At 52.9% G+C, this 23,680-nt stretch overlaps 1 protein-coding gene across 5 annotated transcripts; it reads right to left on the minus strand.

Moving 5' to 3' along the window:
• Window positions 1-70: 70 nt before the first annotated feature.
• Window positions 71-19,414, minus strand: Slc45a3 (solute carrier family 45 member 3). 5 transcript variants are annotated; one of them, XM_013126190.3, is made up of 6 exons: window positions 19,308-19,408; window positions 18,416-18,540; window positions 5,752-6,143; window positions 4,355-5,140; window positions 3,547-3,812; window positions 71-1,737 (listed from the first exon to the last, which is right to left on the minus strand). In XM_013126190.3, the coding sequence occupies exons 3-6, from the start codon at window positions 5,921-5,923 to the stop codon at window positions 1,300-1,302; spliced, it is 1,662 nt and encodes a 553-aa protein (XP_012981644.1). In that variant the 5' UTR covers window positions 5,924-6,143; window positions 18,416-18,540; window positions 19,308-19,408; the 3' UTR covers window positions 71-1,299. The 5 variants fall into 5 exon arrangements, with proteins under 5 accessions (XP_012981644.1, XP_005087402.1, XP_012981648.1 ...); XM_005087345.4 differs by lacking the exon at window positions 18,416-18,540 and having other exon boundaries at window positions 19,308-19,414; XM_013126194.3 differs by lacking the exon at window positions 18,416-18,540 and having other exon boundaries at window positions 19,331-19,412.
• Between the last annotated feature and the right edge of the window lie 4,266 nt (window positions 19,415-23,680).

Consider the following 23,680-nt stretch of genomic DNA (forward strand, 5'->3'; position numbering starts at 1 on the left):
CCCAGGGACAGAGTGATGCTGATCTTAGCACCGACCCCTTCCCACGCAGAAAAGACAAACACACAACAAGTAAACATAGAAGAAGCTTTTAATTTCATCACCATAAACGTTATACTCTGATTTCTCACATACAGTATAAAATATTTACTCTGCTAAATAAATAAGACACAACATTATTGCAATCTGCACTGAAATCCACCCCCTGGACAAGAGCTCCTTGGCTCTGGCAGGGAGTACTCCTGAGTTTGTGTGAGATTCCCCAGGCTGTGACAGATATGCCCCAGAGGCTTCCATGAGCAGAGGCCTAAGGAACCACACTTGTGCTTAGGGTTCAGAGAGCCCCACAGAGAGGTCATGGAGCCAGCGGACAGAGTTGGAAGGGCGGTCGCTTCATGGGTCCACTCTCAGAGGGAAAAGCAGTGGGGAGTCAGAGGCCAAGCTCGGGCAAGAGGAAAGTAGGACTTGGTATGCTGTGGAGACCTTGAGCCCAATTCCACTTCCCTCAATGCCCAGTCTCGAGTGGGGACATGTCGTGGCTCTCAATTAGGGTGACAGATTGCCCAAGGTTCTGGGCCAGGCAGTTTTGGGGACCATAGCTATCACCCTAGGAGTCTGGCAGTATCAGGTATTTTAGGGGAACCAGTTTTTTGGGACCCCCCCACCCTACTCAACTCCTAGGCACAACATAAAAAGGCTGGGAACAAAATTTACTTCTAGTGTGTTAAATAAATAAATTAAATATTTAAAGGCCTGTGTCTCCATGATGGCGACACAAGGGCCAACAAGCTGAACCATTTCCCGAAACAGGTTGGGGTGGGGGACTCAGCAGAAAGGCAGTGCTGTGGACCACGGGGTTTCATCTTGCCTGTTAGGGCTCCTCTTTCCAACTTCCATCCTGTCAAACCCTGTGGAGGAGAGTTTCCTACGAGAAACTCCCATACAAGAGCAACAGTGGCAGAATCTGGACAAGGGACTTAGAGGGAAGTTCATTCAGGTCCCCAAATCTTTCCAAAGTGACTCGACCAGGAGGTGAGCTGTTAACTCTGAGCCTGGGGAAACCACCTGTACAAGCCTGCATTTTCATCCCAAGGGAGAAGCTGCCGGCAGGCCAGCCAGACTCAAAGCCAGAGCAGGAAGCCCAGCTTCTATCTGTGCAACTATACGCCTCGCTGCCTTGGGGTGGCAGCAGAGAGCTACCCCACTTAGGCAACAACAGACCCGAAAGGCCAGCTTCCCAGCCCTCTAGGCTGACTCTGTGAGGCAGGCAGGCCGGCCCTTTCTTCAATGCCTTACAGCGTTCTACACAGAGTATTTGGCCAAGTCATTCTTATCAAACACAACCTGTGTAGCAAAGTAAATGGCGACCAGCCCCAGGCCTGCAGCTGATACCATATAGGCAGTGACAGAATGGCTCAACTGCACAATGGAGCCCATGAACAGGGACGGAGCCACCTGGGACAGCAGGAAGGCACTGTCCAGGATGGCGAGGTCCAGGCAAATGCCCCGTCCAGTAACAACCTTGGCATCAGGAAGCTCACCCACCATCACCCGCATGGAGACATCGCAGGCGGAGGCCCCGCACAGCGCAGGAGGCGGCGCCAGGATGCTGCTGCCCCCGGGGCCCACATGTCCATTGGGGAAGGGTGCTCCTGGCTTAGGGCCTGGCAAGAAGCTAGTTGTCTGGCTGTCCTCGCCGCTACCACATCCAGTGTCCCCTCGGTATTTGGGCAGGAACACCTGAGGGGGGGCGGCAAAAAGGAAACAAAGATAGGTGTGTATCCAGATGCAGGGAGGGATTCCCGGATATGAGAACAGTTCCTTGCTGCCTCTGATCCAGGGGCTCTAAGAAACCAGTCAACTAACTGGCTTCCAGGAGAAAAAAAAATCCAAAAACTGGGAAACCCTACTTGCTGTGGATCTAAGCAGAACCTCCAAGTTTGAAGCCTGAAGTCTACTCTAGCTTTTCTTACAATAGAGAAGAAGTCAGCAAACTCAGATCTACAGGTTGAGAAAAGTGCAGAAGCCTCCAGAAAAAATGGGACAGACAGAACAACACAGACCATAGGAACAAAACCCAAAGGAGGCACTCCTAAAGTCCCAAGTCCCCCACAGGCTACCTCAACTCCTTGAATACCCTTTCTTCTCCTGGGTCATAGGGGGTCTTCTCTGTCCTGTCTCTGCTCTAGGGTTCAGGCCCTGGCTGGAGATACTGCCCAAGGTGAGGTCATCACTATCCTGACCTTTGACCAGAGAGGGCACAAAAATTGGGCCTGCAGAAGGGAGAGGTGACCTCCACAGTCCAGCTGCCTAGCTTTGAAGCTGTTCAGTTCATCCCTGTAAACCCGCCTGAGACCAGAGAGCACACATCTGCCTGACCCCATCAACCCTAGGCCCCAGTGGCCTGGGGCCCCCTGACTGAAGGACAAGACGAGGTCTCATCCCATGCTGGTCCTTGTGCCAGGCAGTGTCGAGCACAGAAGTCTGATGGGGCTGGCTGCACCAGAGAACTATGAGCTCCCAGGCCAGGCCAGAGATGCCCACAACTCATCAAGCCGTCTCATAGCTCAATAAATGGCAAGGGACGATCAGACAGGATGCAGGACAAGCCATCTTCTACTGCTGCTGGAGACTGACTTCTATAGACCCTTTTCTCCTGCCTGCCACCCAGGGAAAGACCAGGAAGGCTGGATACTAGAGAGGTCCCTAGGGACAGACGATTCTCAGAGAGGAGAGATAGGTATGGCATGCCTGATCTTTGGACAGAAGCTTTTCAAGTACCAGACCAGAGCTCCAAGACAGCCAACAGAAGCTCAAGGGACCGGGTGCCCATTCCCAGCCCACCTCTCCCACCCTGCAAATTACTGCTGAGCAAACTGGCCTACCAGCTGTGGCCAGGCCTAACCCGAAAACTCTAGATGGGAAGGCCTGTAGTCTCTCCCCTAAGCTACACCAACTTGTGCTCCTTAGGGTATCGTTCTGAATGCAGGTCCCTAAACTCAGCGAGGCCACTGCAGGGGACAAGGAGAGCACGCTGATTAGGTCTAGAGGCCTCCCACAGAAGAGGGAGAGGATGGAGGCAAAGGAGGAAAGCGGGGAGTGGGGTGCCGGACAGAGATACAGAGAGGGTTAAAGGGGATGATAGACTAGAAAGAGATGGGCAGGAAGAAGCCTTCTCCATCTTTCAGCAAGCAGGGTATGGACTGACCAAACTCTCTGAAAGAATAGCTAAGGCCAGGCTGTTCCCCCTGCCATCTGCTGCAGCCACACGCCAGGGACCCCACCTCTGGATACAGCGATACAGCTCAGAAGAGCGGGCTTCTGCTGTATGCTTACTCCAGGGAGGGACTCTGCGCTTCCCGCAATCATCCACTCAGGGGCTTTCTAGCTCTAATGCCAGGAAGTTGCTCCTAGGATCTAATCTACACTCCTTCAGCAGCTGGAGCCGCAGGCCAGAGAAAGCCAAGCCTCTTCTAACGTCTCTTGTCAGACGCCACAATTCCGACCAGCTCAGCCCACCCCCACCCTGTGCCCGGCCAACCGGAGTACCTGCTTCTCACGATGGTAGAGGGAGGCCAGCGTGTAAGGCAAGATCTGCAAGGCTGAGAAGGTGAATCCGGTGAGGGCAGCCGAGGCTGTTACTACGACCACGCTGTGTGACAGGCATGTGGCACCAGCAGCCAGAGGAAAGGTCATCACACTGGCCAGATAGACGGACCGTGTGCCAAACCGCTGCACCAGCCTGTCCATGACCAGGGAGAAGACCAGGGAGATGGTGCACTGCAGGAAGAGCCCCAGGCTGCCCATTCGAATGCCTGGGGGTAGGGGAGAAGCGGGATAAGAACCCTACACAGTCTGGGGCAGCCAGACACTAGACTAGTGGCCATGGGCGCCTGCCCCCCAGGGCCCTCCCCAGCTGCCCACCACAATGGAACCTAGATGGTGACCAGTGAATGTGGCCAGAGCTGTTAGCCAAGGGCAGAGGAAGACAGTCTATGTCAGTCTAAGGAAGAAGGATAAGATGCATGGGGGGGGGCGTGAGGAGCACAAGATGGCCCCACATTGGCTCTGAGACAGCTCCGTGGAATGCCTGACCTAGAACGCGTGTGAGTTCTTAGGAGAGTAATCGGGGAACAAGGCCCGGTGGAATTGGAGCCACGTGGACTTAGAAGCCCTGCTAAGACCACAGGGATAGCAGCCACATCCATGAGCTGCTGCACACAGATGAATCCTTTATCCTTTACTGACAGGGAGCTGGGGCCCAGGGATAGAGTCACCAGCCAGGGCCAGGGCTGTGAGCATCTCCCAACCCTAACCTGTCCTCTGCAGGGCAGCTCCCACCGGCGCTAAGACTCACCTTCATCATAGTGTCTCCGGGCCTCGGTGCCTGGCTCAGCTCTGGGTACACCCTGGTACAGCCCCTCTCCCACAAAGTCTGTGTAGAATAGTGTGAATGTCATGAGTGCCATCCAGCTGCACAGCTCGGCCACAAAGAGCCGGCGCAGGGTGCGAGGCATGCGGCAGCACAGCTGGTGCAGCCGGGGAAACAGCGTTCCCAGGTTCCGGAAAGCCAGGCCCACACGGCATGGGCAGCCGCGGGATGACACGGAGGGGACCAGCAGCCCTTCCGCTGGCTCAGGTGGGCCCAGGACGGCCTCCTCGGCCACAAACAGAGTGGCTGCCACGCAGGTGAGAAAGATGAGCGTGAGGAGGCCGAAGAGGCATTCTTCCTGAGAGCCCAGGTAGGGGGCCAGGGCGCTGGCGTCCCAGTCAATGGCAGGTAAGAGGTAGCCCAGGCAGCCCCCAAGGCTGATCATGAAGGCATAGACGGAGAAGGCTTGGCGGCAGTGGTCTGGGTCCCGGAAGAGGTCGGAGAGTAAGGCCTCCAGTGGAGTAAAGCACACCTGCCCACAGAAGTCCAGCAGCCCCACTCCCAAGATCAGCAGGGCCAGCTCCAGGGGCCTGGTATCTGGGCACAGCAGCCCTGCCAGCCAGCCAGCCCTTGGGATGAGGAAGAGGCTGAGCAGGACACCCAGGGACAGAGCCCAGATGAAGGGTCTCCGGCGGCCATAGCGCCCACGCCACTGGTCACTGGCTGAGCCTAGGAGTGGAACAGAGACCAGGCCCAGCACTGGGCCAATGCCTGCAAGGACAAATGGCACAAGTCAGTGGTCAGGACGAAACGAGGAAGGACCAGCTCTTTGAGAAGGATGGCACAACAACACTCGGCCTTCACAGGGACTCTGCCCCTCTCAGGATGGGGTGTTAGAAACACCTTGTTATCAGATGAGGAAACAGTGGCAGGCGCGCAGCACTTATACAAAGGCACAGGTCTGCTGCGGGTTAGAAGCAGGGTTTCAACAGCCAGCCAGAACCCAGAGCCTGCATCTTCATAGGGCATCCTCTCTTGAAGGAGGGAAGCCACTTGCCTTTGGTGGCTTTGCTGAGTTTGTGCACAGCATCAGAAACCCACACCACCTGTCCTGTGCCCAGGAAAGAGACCCCTGGCTGGGAAACCACAGTGAAGTCCCAATTCTACTGAGCAGTGGACACCACTGGGCTAAAGAGACAGACTAGCCTCCTCTAAGCATCCCTTTCCTTGTGTGCAGACTGTCCCTTTGAAGTGCAAATGAGGACAGGTAATGCCTCCCACCAGGCACCCAGCTGCCCTGAGCCACTCCGCAGGCAGAGAACTGCTGCCCACACCCAGATGCCTGGTACCAGAACAAAAGGAAGGAAGGTGGAGCGACTCACCCAACACCATGGTCATGAACTTCTCCTCGACCCCCACTTCCAGCAGAAGGGGTGGCACATAGGTAATACCAGCAGCCAGACACACCTCCAGACCAAAGGTCAGCAGGTTGACCAGCAGGAGCTGGGCTTTCCGATGCCGTAGCAGACGGCTGGCCCACAGCCTCTGGATCATGGTGGACAGGGCAGGGGGAGCTCAGGGGCCCTTCACATACTCCACAGCTGCCTCGGCTCAGCCCTGCCGCGGCATCTCCTTCTTGCTGCCACCAACTTCCTAGGGTTCAGCCAGACGACTCCCATTTCTGCCAGCCCTTTGGTACCAGCGTAGCATCTCAGCCCACGCTAACACGTCATCGTCTAGTGCCTTGATAGGGACACAGCTCATCAGTCAGATCCTAGAAGCGCAAGACGGTCAGTCACATGAAATGTTCCAGGTCTCTGAACCCTGTTCATTTGCAGGCCAGTGAGGCGGCCCTACTCTCGGCTGCCCCGACCTAGCCACTCTGTCAGGAGGATCATGTTAATATTAGTCTAGCATTGATATAATTAAGAGGCAATGACATTTGAACTTCAGCACACCCCAAGGCCAGGCAGATGTCACTTGCTGTCTTTTGAAGTGTCTCCACAATTGCCCTTTTTGGAGAGAAACTCAGCTCAGAGGGTGGTGCTGGATACCCTCCACCAGGCCCAACCTGTCTGCTTTTCTATCTAACTTCCCAAGATGGGCCATTCAATTCCTGTTAAAAGTGACCATTCTGGAGCTGAGAGGCAGCTCAGTGGGCAAAGCGCTTGCTATGCAAACATGAGGTGCTCAGTTTGGATTCCCAGCAGATTCTTAGCTGGGCCTGGTAATGCCAATCTGTGACCCTAGGGCTGGGAGGTGGAAACTAGGTGACCCCAAAGCCATCCAGCTGAGTCCTTGAGCCCCCACCTTCAGGGGCTCAAGGGAACAGGAGGAGAGGACACTTGATTATCGGATACACATGAACATGAACACACACCACACACACAAATACTCCCAGGCAGTGGAGGGGGTGGCAAGCTCAGTTGGCAAAGTGCCTGAAACAAAAACAGATCTGAATTCCGAAACCGGGCAGTGGTGGCGAGCGCCTTTAGTTCCAGCACTCCCGAGACAGAGGCAGGCAGATGTCTGTGAGTTCTATAGAGGGAGTTCCAGGACAGCTAGGACTGTTACACAGAGTAACTTGTGGAAAGAAAGGAAGGAAGGAAGGAAGGAAGGAAGGAAGGAAGGAAGGAAGGAAGGAAGGAAGGAAGGAAGGAAGGAAGGAAGAGGGGGATTTGAATTCTGATCCCTAGCATCATAGAAAAGCCAGTGTGGCTGCACTTGTCTATAATCCCAGTGCTGGGATGAAGTCTGCCAGAGCACTGAAACTCACTGACCAGCCAGCCTAGCCAATTGGTGCTATTCAATGATAGACTCCGTCTCAAAACGAAGAGTGTCAAGGAAGATGTCCACTAGTCAACCTCTGGCCTCCACACACACAAACAAACGAGAACATACAGCACACACATAATTGTGTACATGTAACCTGTTAAAAAATAAAACAATAAAATGCCACTTCCTCTTCTAGACTTCCAGGCACTGAAACGTGTCACACAGTAACCCCCATACACACCCCGGGACAGAGACAAGAGGGAAGAAGGAGGGGTACAGTTCCTTAAGTGGGGTTTCAACCCGTCACTGAGACACAAAGTTCCTCTTGGTGAACCTAAGCCCAAGAATTTCTTGAGTTCATAGGAGGTGGGGGGGAGTGCAGGCCAAATATTACTGCCCAACTGTCACAAGCAGCTGGGACCATTCCTAAACCCCAGCCTCACAGCACAGGATCCTAGATCTCATCCTATGTATTAATGGGTAGCATCTGAGATGACATCAACAAGCCCTGAGTTAGTGAGACGCATCACTCCTTAGCTGACCTTGGGCCCCCGCTCACACAAATGCATATAGCACAGACCCTCATAGTTACTGGGTCCACGGAGCGAGTCACCACCAGGTCTTGCTTCCAGCAATGGCACCACTGCTGCCTGCTGTGCAAACGATGAAACTAGGGCATGGTGGGTAGTCCTACAGTCCCAGCACTTGCAATACTGAAGCAAGAGGATCATCAATTTGAGGCCGGCCTAAACTACATAGTGAGCCCCTATAATAAGGGAAGGGCTTTGTGCAACTTAGTGATAGAGTACCTGCCTAACATTTGCAAAGCCTTGGGTTTAATCCTGAAGCAGTCACACACACACACAGCTCCCTCCACACATCCCCTGTCAGCATTACCAGCTCCTAATAAAAGGCACTCCCTCGTCTTCCCTCATCTTTTATCTTCTCCACTAACACCAGGCCCTGTGGGGGTCACAAAGCACGCAGTAGGTGCTAAGCCGTCCCTCAGAGAGACCAGACAGCATCCACCCTAGGAAGGTCTATCTACTCCCTATAGGCTCTCTGGGGTTCAGCTGCTACAAGACCCGAAAATACAGGACTTGAGGTAAATCTGGGCACTGGCAGCTCCCTCCCCAAAGTCCCTACACTTTGGTAAGGGGTAGGGCTTATAAGAGGGTGGCATAAGAAAGGAAGATAAAATACTGACCCACGCAGTCCCGACGCGGAGGCACTGGACAGTCATCAGTGTTAGCTGGGCTACTGTGGGTTCAACTTGACCCTTGCCCTTTCCCTCGTGATTCAGAGGCAAAGTTTCCCAGCCTAGAGGGGCAGGTTCTGGGGTAAAAGACTTCTAACCATTCCACTCCCCACCCTCGGCCTGGGAGGGACTGGGCACTCTCCTGCACTGGGTTTAAGAGACCTGGTCCTCCTTGAGCAAACAGAGACTTTGCCAGACCCAACCTCACCCATAAACCTGCCTTCATTCTCCAAGTCCTGCTCTCTCCATTAGTCAGGTCACTCCACCTGCCTCCCTCCCTAAGGCAGTCTCCCTCAGTCCTCTGGTCACTTTTGTGAGTGGGAATGGGGAGCTCTTAGGCTACCGGAAAACAGGAACACGGGCATCTCCCCCATCTCCCTACAACCCAGGCAGCCTCGGAGCCACGGTGCCTCTCTGCACGCCACAGAGGTTCTCTGCCTGGAGTCTGGGGTTCAGACCAGGGGCACACACAATCCATGGAAATGAGTGGGGTGAAAGGTAGACAGTCTCCCAGGCTCCTGTCCTTTGGTTGCTGAGCCTGCCCTCCCCTCTTTTCATACCTCTCTGCCCTGGAAGTAGACACACTCTGGACAGCCCAACTTTCCCGAACCCAAAACTATCCAAGGCATTCTAAGCCCCAAAGAACCTCCTCCCCAAAGCCCTACTTTCTTATTCCCAATGCCCCACCCTCCTCAGCAGCCTTCCTGCTCTAGGTCTGCCAACCCTACTACAGACCCCCCATGCACTGACTCCAACTGACAGAATTACCCACAACACCCTCTGCCCTGGGTACCGAGACGGAAACCCAGCACCATTCTGGTGGCTGCACCAACCGGCTTGTGTGCTCTCATCAAAGCTGGAAAGAGACAGAGCACGATTGCCCCGTGCAGTTCAGGCTTCTTCATCCTCCAGGAGTTAAGGAACACGGACGGGCAGGGTGGCAGGACCTCACTCCCCCAACCCATCCCCTTCCCATCTCAGAGGTTTTCGGATTCAGATTCTTTCCCCACTACTTCTAGAAACAGTAGTCTGCCAAACAGAAGATCTGGCGGCAGAGCCAGCTGCTCACCTGGAGAGGGGGTGGCAGGAAGAGGAAGGCTGACCAGGTCAAGGGAGGAAGGACAAGCTTGAGCAGCCTTGCGGGTGCGGATGTTCCTCTCAAGCTTCAAGCTCCCCCCCCCCCCGTTCCTCTCAAGCTTCAAGCCCCCCCCCTGCAGTGGGTCCTCGTGACCTGACAGCTAGAAAGCCAGAAGACACCATTGGGACCCTTCGGAGGACCCTTCTAGAGCTCTCCCCTAAACCATGCTTTCTCATCCTTATGGGGTTTAAAATTAAAGTCTGGGAAGGCAGGGTGGGGACCTGGACTCCTAACACTTCTATGAACCTCGAGGTGTAGCACCATGCCCCAGGGCAGGCAACTCTTTGACACACACCCCAGCAAGACTAGGGACCTGGCAAATGTGCATGCAAAGGAATGAACGGATGCCGCAGAGAGCTTCCTCCCAAGCTCACCTAAGAGATTGCCTGCCGGAACCCCGGGGAGGGCCCAGAGTGCCTCCACTTCACCCCCGGCAGGCAGTCTAGGGAAGTGAAACTGAGTCACAGAACGAACTTGGCCTGAGCTTTGTCCAAACCTCAAAAGACAGAGTGGAGGCCAAGCGCAGGAAAGTGACCCAAGTGAGCCCTGTCCTTCATGGCTCAGTGAGGGAGGGAAGGATCAGAGGCCACATAAAGGGGCCTTTGAGGGCTTTCAAAGGGGCTCCTGCCACCCCACGAGGCTGAGGTGGAGCAGGGGGAGCAGAGACCCTCTGCTCACAGAGAGACCACAGCCAGCAGAGTCTGGGGACAGGCCCCGCCCCGCCACTGTCAGACGGCAATTCTATGGCGTCTTTATGCATGCCGGCGTCCCCACACCCCGCCCAGGCACATCAAACGGCCTCAGCCCCCACACTGACCCCGCAGGCTCTGCGACCCTGTGTCCTCCCTTCTCACTCACAAAGAGGGCTGCTTTCTCACAGACTGAGTTCCTCTGGAAGCTCAGAACACACTTCCCAATCCTTCACCACAACCCACTGACCTTCCCAGAGAAAGAAACCTGGCAGGGAGTGTCCCGCACCAAGGCACAGCCAAAGAAAGGGGGGTGATCACCCCAGTCAACCTCCCTGGCTCACCCCAGGCAAGGCCAGCGAGAAGGGTAGTGGGGAATCCCTGCTCCTCCAAAGTGGGCTGAATTCAATGCTTTGCTCCACACTGAGCACACCATGGAGACTGGCAGCAAGATGACCCTCTGGGGGTCCCAGCGTAACACCCTACTACCCATACCCTTATACCCTTGCCTCAGTCCCAGGAGACCAATGCCCTGAGCCTTGCCTAAGAAAACTTGGTGCAGCTGCATGGTAGCTTCATAAAGAAACTTGGAGACACCTCAAAAAATGGGGGGGGGGCGCTTGAGGCGCCAAGTTTGCTCTTTGTGCCCTTCTTACAGACCTCACACAGGTGTGTGGAAATTTCTACCTGGGCCGCTGAGGTGGGGGCGGCGGCGGGGGTAGGGGCAGCATGCAACATTGAACTTTGATACCTCCCAACCTAGCACTCAAGTCTTTGGTTTTCTGGGACTAATTATTTCCAAACGGGGAGGGTCTGTTTATCCCTTGTCCCACTCGAGAAAAACTCCACAGCGACTGCACAAACAGCACGAGCTCACAAGCATCCGAGGACCCCCCTTACAATGCAACCTCCCCACTTGGAACCCTAACAAAGAACAGCGGCTGGGCGGAGGGAAGGGGGACCCAGCCCCACCCGGGGCAGGTTCCCTAGCTCCTGCCTCCCCCGTGGCTGGGAGGCCAGGGATTTAGAGTTCACCCTGCTGAGCTGCCTTTTCTTCCCTCAGACTGGAAGCCTTCTGCTCAGCAGCTTGTCAGGGAGAGTGAGGGGCTGCAGGCTGGGACACAAAGGGGGATTAGGGAGAAACCTCTGGGCCCGAGGAGTAATCCATCAAACTCGCCCCCGCTGCCAGCCCCGGCCCCTTCCCACTCAGTTCCCCTTCCAGCTGCTGCTGGCCCCCCACCTCCTCCTGCTCCAGAGTCCTGTCACAACCGGGCAGCAAAGAGAATCCCAGGCCCTGGGGGGGGCCGCGGGGGCACACCAGAGACACTGGGAAAAGGGCAACGGCTCCCTCCCCCCACTCGCCCCAACAGGTGGCAGTGGCTTGGAGGAAGGTTGCTTTTGTTGCGGTGTCTAAGAGCCCAGTGCGGCTTCGGAAGAAAACAAATGCTAGAGATTGGGGGAAGGGGATCGAGAAAGGGACAGCAAGCGGTCCCTGGAGACAGCACTGGTCTCCCCTCCCCTCCTCTCTCCAATCTAGTGACGGGGACTCGGGCTGGCCTGAACCTCACCTTGGCCAGCCGACAGTCCTAGACAGCCTAACCTGAGGCTGCAGTACCCCTTAGGTCTCCCGGTCAGCCTGGTGACAGTCAACACACACGTGCGTTTGTTTCCAGGCACCTGGGCCTCCCAACCAGACTTCACTGCTGACAACAGCTGCCCCCCACGGTCACACAGTGTGCTCTCCATGCCAAGACAGGCAGCAGCCTTCCACCCATGGGGCTGGGAATTTGAACATGGCTATCTTGAACCCTGGCAGGTTCCACAGTGATCTAGCTTTTGGGAGGTCGGCTGGACCTGGGTTTGAGGCCGGTTTCAGCCTGTTTGTAGGTCGGCCTACTGACCTCTAGTTTCCACATCTATAGTTCATAATTGCAGTTAGCCTTCGTGACTGCCGCATGCACGCCAACCCCCCTTTCAATCAGTGGGTGATAGGGGTACAATTAGCATACCTGTTTCACAGAAGGAACTTAATACCACTGACTTTAGGCTCCAGGTATGGCTCAGTGGTGGAGTGCTTACCTAGCATGCAGAATGTTCCAGAATTCCATCCTAAGGACCACAAAAACCTACAACCAACAACTTGGAAGCCCTGTGGGATAAAGGGTATGAAGGGCCTTTGGTGGAGGGAACCTGGGAGAAGTTTTCTCCTGTCCTAACACAGTGGCTGGAGAGATCAACCCTGCCTTTCTCCTCAGCTTCTCCTCTCCCTATCTACACAGCCTCTTACCAGATCCCAGCAGCCCCCAGTGGCAAGAAGAATGCCAAGAATGTAAACGCCTTCCCAGGTGCTGGCCCCAACAGGTGAGGGAGGTCAGTGCCACAGATCTGCTGCATAGGGAAGGCTGTCCCATGGTTACTGGACAGTTGTTTCCATCCACAGGGACAGTGATGACAATAGCTGACCCTACCAACTGCCCAGGGGACATTTAGCACATTCCAGGAGCTTTGTAGCCTTCTTAATAAAGGTCTGCCATACAGAGTTGGTATTCATATTCTTATTTCACAAGAAGAATACTTCGGTTTCAGAGAACTTAACACTTCCAAGGTTGAAATACTAAAACCAGGAAATTTGCAACCATTCAAAAATTCTGGAAAATACTTTTGAACTGCCAGCCAGAAAGATGTAGTTCTATTTTGGCAACACAGATAGCTATGCAAGGCAGGAAAGCCATTTCACCACCCCAGGACTCTGTTTCCATACCTGTAAAATGAGAGCTAATCTAACATCTAAGGTGTACAGTTAGGTGACCTAGCATCTGTCCTGAGCCTCAGGTAGGGTGATCTCATAGGCAGGTGTCCCCTGACAAGGCCACAGGGCATTAGGGAGGGGCTTGCCCACAGCCAGTCCTTACAAATGAGTCAGGGAGAGTGGGAAGAGTTCCCCAGCTGCACTTACCCCATCAGACCTGTGCACACAGTGCTCAGACACCAGCACTGTGCCAAGGTCAGAAGTCACCTGAAATGCAACGGAGTAAACAGGGCATGGGGGACAGAGCTGCCCTTTTCCCTCCTCTCTCCTGAAGCTGGACTCTGTCCCTGGCAGAAATTAGTAACTAAATTCTTTCTCTTCCTGGTCCACAATAAAATCAGAGTGCCAAAAAATCTCGAAGTCCTCTGCCGAGGCAGAAGAGAACAGAGCCATGGGAAGTAATGGGGGTCTCGGCACAGTCTCTAGGCCACTCTAGGCCACGCAGAAGGCTCCTCCCACCCTCCCAGAGCCTCTGCAAAGTGAAACTTCACCAGCCTTTCTCTCAGAGAACTTGACACCTGCCAGTCAGCCAGGCCAGCCTGGGCAGCTCTTCCCATGGTCCACACAGCCAATCCCAGCCCTCTTCCCTTAGCCTGGCCTCTTTCTGGAGGTGAGGAACACAGGACAGAGGCCAGGGGCTGAGCATTTGGGTCAAATCCATAGCTGAGCAGAGCCCAGGGCAGAGTGCTCCAACAAGGTGCTATCCCAGCTCTGGATGCCCTACCTCCAGGGTTGCAAATCTGAAGGTCTCTCTATCTGCCCTGACATACTCAAGTCTGTGACCAGCCTATCTGTAATGAGAGGTGTCTGGTCCAGCCAGTTCTATGGAAGTGTAGTCTCCAAGATGAGGAACACACCTGCAATCTTAGCATTAGGGAGGCTTGAAACAAGAGGACTTACGAGTTTGTGATCAGTCTGGGTTACATGGCAAGACCCTGTTTCAAAAGGGATAACAAAAAATAGCCAGGTATGGTTATACACATTTTTAGTCCCAGCAGAAGCAGATGGATCTCTGTGAGTCTGAGGCCAGCCTGATCTTCATGGTGAGTTCTAGGCCAGCCAGGCTATCCAGTGAGATCCTGTCTCAAAAACAAAGCAGGCTGATGATCTAGTTCAGTGGGGAGAGCTCAGGTAGCTTCTATTTGATCCCAAGCCCAGAATAAACACAAAACAACAGTCACTCAGGTGAACAAGGTTAAGAGCAGACCCCAAAATAGAGCAATAAGAAGATGGTTTATTTACTCTTGGAAGAAGTATACCTCAGCATGCAACCTAAGTACCCCTAAAGAAATGTCAGAGAGAGTGGTGGTGGCTCGTGTCTTTAATTCCAGCCCTCAGGAGGCAGAAACAGAGAGATCTCTGTGAGTTCGAGGCCAGGCTGGTCTATACAGTGAGTTCCAGGACAGCCAGAGCTACACACAGAGAAACCCTGTCTCAGAAAAGAGAGGAAGAGAGGGAAGGAGGGAGGGAGGAAGGGAGGGAGAGAAGGCCTCAGAGCCCTAAAAGGTGCCCATCAACACTCAGAGAGCCGGTTACCATCCCCCCACACCAATAAAAGTAATGGAGGTACAGAAATAACTGACTATAGCTCTGTTTAGTAGGAGAAATACAATGAAGTGCAGTCCATGAGCAGTTACGGTGGTATAACTGCTAAGACACAGGCCAGCAAGTAGGGGGCGTGGTGGTGTCAAAGTCAAGGCTTCCTGGAAGAAGTGGACCTGTGGCTGAGTCACGAAAGGTAAGCAGGTGCTGCCTACAAAGGGCACACGGCCCCTAGAGCCTGGGATTTCCAAACACATCCACCCCTCCTATTGGCCCCTCTCCAGTGAGGTATACAGGAAAGAACATGAGAACCAAAGCCACACAACTGGGTTCTGATCTCAGATCCGGCTCTCAGAACGGTGTGTGTGCCCTGGATGGTCACACCTCCTTGGGCTCAACACAGGGGAATTCACTGGTACTTGGCTGGTTTTTGCCTCCAGCTATTTCCCCTTTCTTAACAGCCTCTGCCCTTCGCTTGAACCCTCCAGGGCTCCCAGCTCTCTCTCTCTCTCTCTCTCTCTCTCTCTCTCTCTCTCTCTCTCTCTCTCTCTCTCTCTCTCTCTCTCTCTCTCAACTCCCTGCTACAACTAAAGCACAAGGCTAGATTCTGCATTTGGTCTTCAGTCTCTGTTTTGGCCCTGTCCCATGGTACCCTTCCTCTGATTCCAGACAGCTAGAAGTAGAGTACAACCCAGGCCCTGAGGATCCAGAAGGCAGATCAAGGCAGGAACCATTTGATTGGACCAGGGATCCCAGGAGTCAGCCAGGGCCACTTGCAGGTATCTGGGTGCATGGATCTCCAGCATCAGGAGCTGGGAATCTACATGGTTACATCCCTAGAGTGACAAAGTGCTCCTAGTTTGGACACTATTTGCTCGCTCAAAGTACACTTGTGATTAGATACTTGGGGGGTGCTGACGGCTCTCTGGGGAGAGGAACTGCTGTCGGGGACTGGCTGGTCCTGAGGGTAATCCATCTGGCTGGACATCTAGCCTGGCCTGGGTTTGATAACCAGTGGAAGCTGAGATAAGAGGTGCTTCCTACCTTCTTCATTCGGGCTTGTCCCAGCGCCCCAGAGAAAGTGATGTCCAGAGCTACGGGGAGGAGAGCAAGCAGCTTTTGAGTGTCTGGTATATGCAGATTTTTCTAGCATATGCATCACATCTAATTCCCACCACAGTCTCGCAGGGTGACTAGAACCTCCACTTACAGAGAAATCAAGCCAAGAGTGTAGGCAGGAGGACATCTCCAACCTTAGAATTAAAGAGGCTCCCCACCCCAGTCCCTCGGGGGAGTAGGAAGAAACACAGACCATGTAGCAGAAAATGGAATTAAACAGGTAATTCTGGCCAAAGATCAGGGCACTGATATGGCTCTGTCCCTGACTGCCCCCACCCCCTAGACAACACTCCATACACTAGACAAAGCTCAGCACTCCAGCTCTGTTGCTGGGAGTCAAGTGGCATCAGCATTTGAGACGCTGGGCCTGGTACCAACTGGTCCGGCATCCACACACGCTGTCTAGCAAACAGGGCCACTGGCTTTTAAAAGGAAGTTAGGCTGGGAGGACTGCAGATCTAACTCAGTGACAGAATGCAAGCCTAGAAAGCTAGGCTGGGCTTTCCTCATGGATACACCAAGGAGTATCGAAAGACCTCAGTGGCTGGAGAGAGAAGATAAAGAAGAGTCCTCATTTCAGGGCACCCTCCCCACAGTCTTCCTAAAATAACATGTAACCTGTCTACATAAAGATTCTTAAGCTCCCAGGGCATATATTCACCTCCTTTCCCCCCCCCCTCCGGCAGTACCCTCCTCCAGCCTTGAGTATACTCTTGGGAGGAGGCAGGCAGCGGTTTCTGCACTAATCATAGAACACATCAGGAAGTACAGACAGAGGAAGAGACCAGGATGTCCACCCAGTCTTGGTTTGTTCTTTGCACTGGATGCAAAATTCAATTGCAAATGTGTTATTCACGGCTTCCATATGGTTGTATGTGGTGACGGTCTCTGGCTAAGAAGCCCGTTTCTAAGTTAATCCACAATGATGGCCTCCACTGTAACCAAACAGCAGCAGCAGCTGACATTTATCAGGCTCTCCATAAGCAACCCCTCTGCTCAGAGGTTTACCTGCAGCCTCTCCTTAATCCTGAAATCCTGGAGGGCTTGGGTGTACAGAGGAGAAATCACAATTAGGAGGCTAATACCTCACTTCGGCAGAAATGGGATTCGATCCACTTGCTAGAGTCAAGTCTCTTAAAGACTTGAGCAAACTTCCCAAAGCCCAAGAGGCCTTGTCCCCAAAGAAGTCTAAAACAGATTCTTCAATAAATAAATAAATAGATAAATAAGTAAATATAGCAGGGGCCATGCTAGACATGATGGCATACACCTATAATCCCAGCACTAGAGAGCTCAAGACAGTTGTGAGTTCAAGAGCACCCTAAGCTACATAGACATTCACAAAAACCAGCAGGGACTAAAGGAGTCTCAAACCAGCTGCTGCAGACCATCCATCCAGATACAGATAAATTTAACAGTTAAGACTAATATTTACTAAGCATTTACTACTCTTCAGACATATAACATGGGTTTTGTTTGTTGTTGTTTTAGACAGAATCTCACATAACCCAGGCTGGTCTGGAACTCATTATGTAGACGAGACTGGCCTTGAACTCCTAATCCTCTAGCTTCTACCTCTCAAGGGTGCTGAGATTACAGGTGTAGGCCATCAGGCTGGGCTAAAGACACACAGTTAAATTCTATATGCGTTATTTGATGGAGTTATATGTTTAGACTGTATCTCTTTGTTGGTGCTGTTTGCATCTTGTAATTAACAACTTAAACAAACCAAGCTGTACAGAGGGTACGGTCGTTATCGCCATTTTGCAGCAAGGATGAAAAGTTAGCACAACTTGCAGGCTAGAGGTGAGGACGGGGCGACAGAAGAGCCGGCTTCCTGGCAGTGGGTGTTCTCACCTCTGAAGGGCTATAAGGGTCCAACGGTCCAGAGGGTCCCACCCGAAATCAGTCTTCCAGTATTACATTCCTCCCCACCAATCTGTCCCCAGCGCTCCGCCTAGGCTCAGGTCCAGCTTGTGACCCATACACATCTTCTCACAACCCAGCAACCTGCAGGGCACGGAGGACCACCCAGAGACCTTGTCCAGTTCCTCCTCCTGCTCCTTCAGGGTTCCTCAGGGAAATAGGAGGAACAGTGGGTCCACCCTCCACACCAAAAGTGCAGAGGAAAGCTCTCCTTGGCAAAGACCCTACCTGGGACCTGTCTGTCCACAGCCTTATCGTTATCTTTAGACTCATCCAGTGAGTCAAGCTTCACTTTCTGGGCACTTCTAGTGCAGTCTTGCTTCCAGGACAGCCCTGGAGCTGGGGCTGGCGGGAGATAAGGGAGGAATGACAGGATGAAAAGGATCCAACAGAATGGCTGGAGGCTTCAAATCATGTCCCACTTACTCCCTAGGACGCGGTGTTCTGTGAGGTTCCGAGGCTTCCGGCCCAGCATATAGTTCTCCTCTTCCCAGCTCCATATGACACCCTGTTCCCTACGCCTTAGGAACGTGGGCCCACACTGAAGCTGCCGCTCTGGGAAAGGGACTGTGCATCATGTTTAGGAAACAGAGGTCAGAAACTCCAACAGCCTCACCCTCACTCCTGAGAAAAGTTTCCAGGAGCCCAGCAAGAGTCATTCTGAGCTCCGTGTCTGTACCATGCCCAGCTGCAAGACCCTAACTAAGCTGCAAGGCTTAGCTGGAATAGGGTCTGTCATTGCTGAACATTAAGTTCTCTCCAAGTACCCACCGGACCAAACTCCTCCTACCTCCAACTCAGTCTCCTGAGGAAAGAGGAAGCACCGGGTATCCCGTGGCCTTGGACGAGTCAAGTGCGTGTCATGAAGGAGGGGGCTGAGTCGGAGGTCAAGGGGGAGAGCAGTCACAGGGTTCCCTGGAGGGGAGCGGAGACCAGAAAACAGTTGAGCCGGCAGGCTCCTGGGGTTTCTCCACCAGGCACGCTACCGCCCGCCTAGCGCTTTCTAGAACCGCAGAGTACTCTCCATCCTCACCTGAGCCTCGGGACACAAGAGCCACAACAGTGCTGCTTTCCCCTCCTCAGGAGGGCAAAGGAGGCAGAGAAGGGAGGGGTCAGGGGTACAGGATCCCGCGTGTACACATACACTCACTAATCCAACTTCAACTCCACCAAAGCCTTGCCCCAATACTGCAGCCAAGAAAGTTATGTCCCCCTTCTGTCCCCGACCACGGCGCCTAGTTGGAGGCCCCTTCTCGGACTCCCCTAAGCGCGGGCTGTGCGCGCCGCGGTGACTCATCTGCCCCTTTCGGGCGAAGCTCAGACAAGGGAAGAAATAAACGCAACTTTCCAAAGAAAACTCTGCAGCGGGAGGCTGCAGCAAGGGCGGCCGGCCCTCCGCCGGCCTGGCCCGGGACTCAACCGCCCCGATCCCGCCCTCCATGCGCGGCCCTGGACAGCGGGCGCCGCAGCTCAGCACTCCTGGAGGAAGCGCACTCGGCGCGGACGCGAGCGGGTGTCCGCCCTGGGCACCGGGCCGCCAGGGGCCGCGCCCTCCCCACGAGCCTCTTCTCGCGCAGGGCCGGGACGCTACGGCGCGGCCCCATCCCGCGGGGCGCAGAACGCCACCGCCGAGCGTGGCCACCCTTGCGCTCCTTTCCCACCGGGACCGGCCCCTCCCCTACCTGGCGGGGCGCGCGGCTGTCACCTGGGGCTGGCGCGTGCAAGCTCGGACCCCTGCTTCCCCTACGCGCGCCAGCGGGCGGCTTTTAAATCTCCAGGTTACTCGGTGGGGGGAGAGAGCATGCGCGCTGGGGCTGCCAGGAGGGGGGGCGGGGCGAGGCGGGTTGGAGGTGGGGGGGTGCTGGGAGGGGATGGAGGGGTGGGGCCGGTCCCCAAGGGAAGAAAGCGGGAGGTGGAAAAGCAGTCTCCTTTCTGGTCGCGGCCGGACGAACAGCCTCCGCGTGGCTCCTAGACTGCCCTGTCATTACCTAGGGCCGTGCACCGCCCCCCTCTGCCGCGCGCCACCAAAACATTTAGGTAAAAACTACCCGGCTCCACGGGGTACCTCCCCTCTGCTCCCAAGCCAGTCTGCGACCGTTACCCGCGCGTGCCGTTCTGGATATCCTGCTGTCCAGGCACAGCTGCAACCCTCCGGCCTTGGACCATGCCTTGAAAGGATCTGTCATATTCTGCGAGTTATCCTCCCTGCTCTCAGAGAGCTAACTCAGTGCCTCTTTCTGCAACTCAAAAACAAACTCCTTTTTTTTTTTTTTCTATTGTAGGTGTGTATACGGAAGGAGAGGTGATAAATTGCTACCAAAATGTTCCCAGTCAAGGTTTCCAAAATGCCTTGACTAGCAAGAAACCAGTGCAGGTGGGATGCAGATCGCTGCAGTCCTGGGCTGACCACAGGGTGGAGGTTGGGGACTTTGTTGCCCCTCTTTCATCCATGGAATTTTATAAGGAGAAAAGAAATTTATTTAGGCGACTTGTTGACTTCAATGCCACAGGCTAGGGATTTCTGCGGATTTTGTGGTGCATGAGACTCAACTAATCATAATATTAGACGAAGATGTTACGTTGATGATATGTGTTGTGTGTTAGGCTGAGGGTTATTTTAATTGTCTCAGTATGAATATAAACACTCCTTTTTTCTTGTCATTATTGTCTGAGTGAGATAGATATAACAAGTTCTTGCCTGTGTGAGAATTTACATTGTATTAAGTGTGTGTAATCTCTCAATGAGATGAAGTCCAAAGGAAGATGTGTGTAGGTTTATGTTCAAATACGATGCCATGCTACACCAAGAGGCCTTGGGATGGATCGGGTTTCCATAGGGTCCTGGAACCATCTGCACAACAAAGTCCCAGGAGATGCTTTTGATGGGAAGGACCTGGTTGGCCTTAGGTAGGAGCTGGCTACTGTGAAACGCTAGCCCAGTGTTAACCCGCTGTGCACCATGGGGCAAGTCCTCCCCGTGTTCTAGGTTCTGTTAGAACAGGCAGCTAGTCAGCTGAGCCCTAGAGGCAACCCCAGGTGGGAGCATGGGGACAGAATAGAAAGGGAGATACCAAAGGGAGAAGTGGGGTACTAGGGAAGAGTGTGTGTATGTACAGGTACAAGCAGAGGACAAAAATGTCAAGAGTCCACATTCTGAGTCATTTAAGTTCAGCTTGAAAACCATCTGGGAGCACATGAACCTCCATATCTAGCTGGGACCCTGGCTTTCCAACATTTTTGGCATACTTATTTGTGACCAGCAGAGAGCCCAGGGTGGAGTCCTGGGTCCCTGAGCCAGTGTCCCCTTTGTCCCAGGAAAAAGGGCAGGAGTTAAGGGGAATGCCAAGTCAGGTGGAAAATTACAGAGCCCGGAAAGAGTGGACAGTGGTATTTTCCAGGCTTGGGAAAGAACAGTGGGAGCAAGAGTGTTGTCCCACCTCAGAGGACTGGGAGTCCCTTCTCTTGTCTGTGCTTCATTCCTTGCTAGAGGGAAGAAGGGGAGGGCTCCAGAAAGCGAGGGAACAACTTGGTATGAGATCCAGGACTATTCCCTAGCAGCCTGCTTATCACCTGAACAACTGCCTGAGACCCTATTCCCAACAAAAGCACTTCCTTCACAAGCCACAGGGATAAGTTTAATGCCTTAGGCCATCCTGCTTTAAAACCCATTCCTCCTTCTGCAGCCTCCTGCCATAATAATACTAGTTAACCAGCGTGCCAGGAACTGTTTCTAAATGCTTAGGACAACCCGAGCCATGAATATTACTTAAAGACACTAAGGCGGTTTCTCAGTTTAATTCCTTTCCCCAACTCCCCAGTCACAGTCTCCAGCTGCAAACACGAAGCAGAAGTCTCTCATCTAGCCCTGACTGTAACTTCAGAGCTCAGAGGAACTCTTCACACCTGTGTTCCTCCCCACCATGCCTTCTGCACCAATAACGTCTCTGGGTCTCAGTTCTCCACTAAGTAGGAAAACCATCGTGACCCTTTCCTTCCTCTCCTCTCCCTCCCCCATTGCTCGCATGTGCACACACATACTAAAACTCTGCTCCCTAGCCACTTCCCATTTATAGGAAATGGGGGATGATGTGAGGAATAAGGCCATCCTTGGGGAACTGCTAATAGTCTGGCTGGATATTGGAGAAACCAAAGATGCTGGCAAAATGCATTAGCAGATTCTGCCCCACCCCCTCCCTATCTTCTCCCCATTATCCTTGGGCTCAGAGCAAGCAGTCTACTTTCTAGGGAGATAAGATACCCAGCTGAGAATACTGGGCTTTACAGAAGGTTGAGAAGCCAGGAAGGACCCACAGTTCTTTTGATGTCTTCTCCCCATCTGCACAATCCAAAAACTATGGCCATTTCCCCATCCTCTTTGCTTCTCCTGCCTGCCTGGGCAGTGAGAGGCAGCGGTCTCTTGAAATCAGAAGGACCAGCAACAGGGTCAAATCCATGCTGGCAAATTGGAAAAAAGAATAGGTCCCCTGGATGCAACAATTCTATTCCTGGGAGTTTTCTTACAACAAAATAGTCAGAGATACGAGTTTCAGAAGCGTGTCTCATTATTCTTCATAGTAGGGAAAAGCTAGAAAGAGTGTAGAATAACAAGTCCCTGGTTCAGCAAATTATGGCAAATCTACACAATGAAAAGCTCTGCTACTAGTAAAATTGATGACAGGCATGTAGTGGGTGCTTGTAATCACATCATTCCAGAGGCAAAAGCAAGAGGATCGTGGATTTAAGGTAGCCTGCCTGGGCTACAACAGTGAGATCCTAGCTCAAAAACATGAAGGAGAGTTGTAGCTCAGTGATGGAAGCCCTGTGTTCCATCCCAGCCAGTGAAAAAAAATCGAATTATAATTACAATTGGAGAAGTGTTAGTGATGTGTCATCAAGTGAGCGGAGCTGGTTACAAAATGGCATGCCCAGCAAGGTATAGACTTGTGTAAAAAACTCATAGGATTGGAGCTTGAAGTGAAAAAGATGTCAATGGAAAGAGTAGAACTGGAATAAAATTTCATTCTAAGAATCAGCACTCCACTCGTATTAATTCCTCAGTTTTGATTATTGTGCTGTGGAAAAGTGGTCGTTAAGGAAAACTGGCCCAACAGTGGACAGGAATTCAGTGTTATTTTTGTGATCTTAGTCTAAGGTTTAAAGCATAGTTTTAAAGGATCCTCCTGTCTCTCTGCCTACTTGCTATGGGATTACAGTCATTCACTGCCAAGACAAGGACTTACTGTGTAAAGCCGAGGTTGGCTTTGAACATGAGACCGTTCTGTCTCCACCTCCATAGTGTGCACAGTGTGTTCCACCAAGCCCAGCTTCATAACCATGTACTTGTTTGTTTGCTTATGGTGTGTGTGTGTGTGTGTGTGTGTGTGTGTGTGTGTATAGATCAGAGGACAACTTGCAGAATTTGGTTCTCTCCTTCCAACATTGGGGCTCTGGAGATCAAACTCAGAGTGTTAAGTGTGACAGCAAATACCTTTATCCTATAGCCATCTTGGTGACCCAATTGATATTATTTTTATTTTTTATTTTATTTATTTATTTATTTATTTATTTATTTTTGGTTTTTAGAGATAGGGTTTCTCTGTATTGTTTTGGAGACTGTCCTGGAACTCACTCTGTAGACCAGGCTGGTCTCAAACTCACAGAGATCCACCTGCCTCTGCCTCCCAAGTGCTGGCATTAAAGGTGTGAGCCACCAACGCCCGGCTAGATATTATTTTTAAATATCAAAAATAAAATGAAATAAAGGGAAGGGGGAAAAAGAAAATTGAGGGTCAGTTCTGTGGCTTCTCTGCCACCTGTGCCCAGTGGACTAGAGGTGGGCAGGCCAGAATCAGGACAGTCGCAGTTGAGCAATACTCCTGACACGGGCTCCATGATGTGAGGGAAGAATCCAGGAGGGATAGTATGGAAAGGGTGAATGAGGAGCAACCTGGAAGGTTGCACAGCCGCAGCTGGGCCAGGCCTCCCAGCGCGGAGCATGCCAAGCTTCAGGATGTTATGAGAGTTCAAGAGTAGGAAATGGAAAGCACTAACAGAA

Source organism: Mesocricetus auratus, unplaced genomic scaffold (genome assembly GCF_017639785.1).
Source record: "Mesocricetus auratus isolate SY011 unplaced genomic scaffold, BCM_Maur_2.0 Super-Scaffold_100676, whole genome shotgun sequence".
In the NCBI taxonomy this organism is placed as follows: Eukaryota; Metazoa; Chordata; class Mammalia; order Rodentia; family Cricetidae; genus Mesocricetus; species Mesocricetus auratus.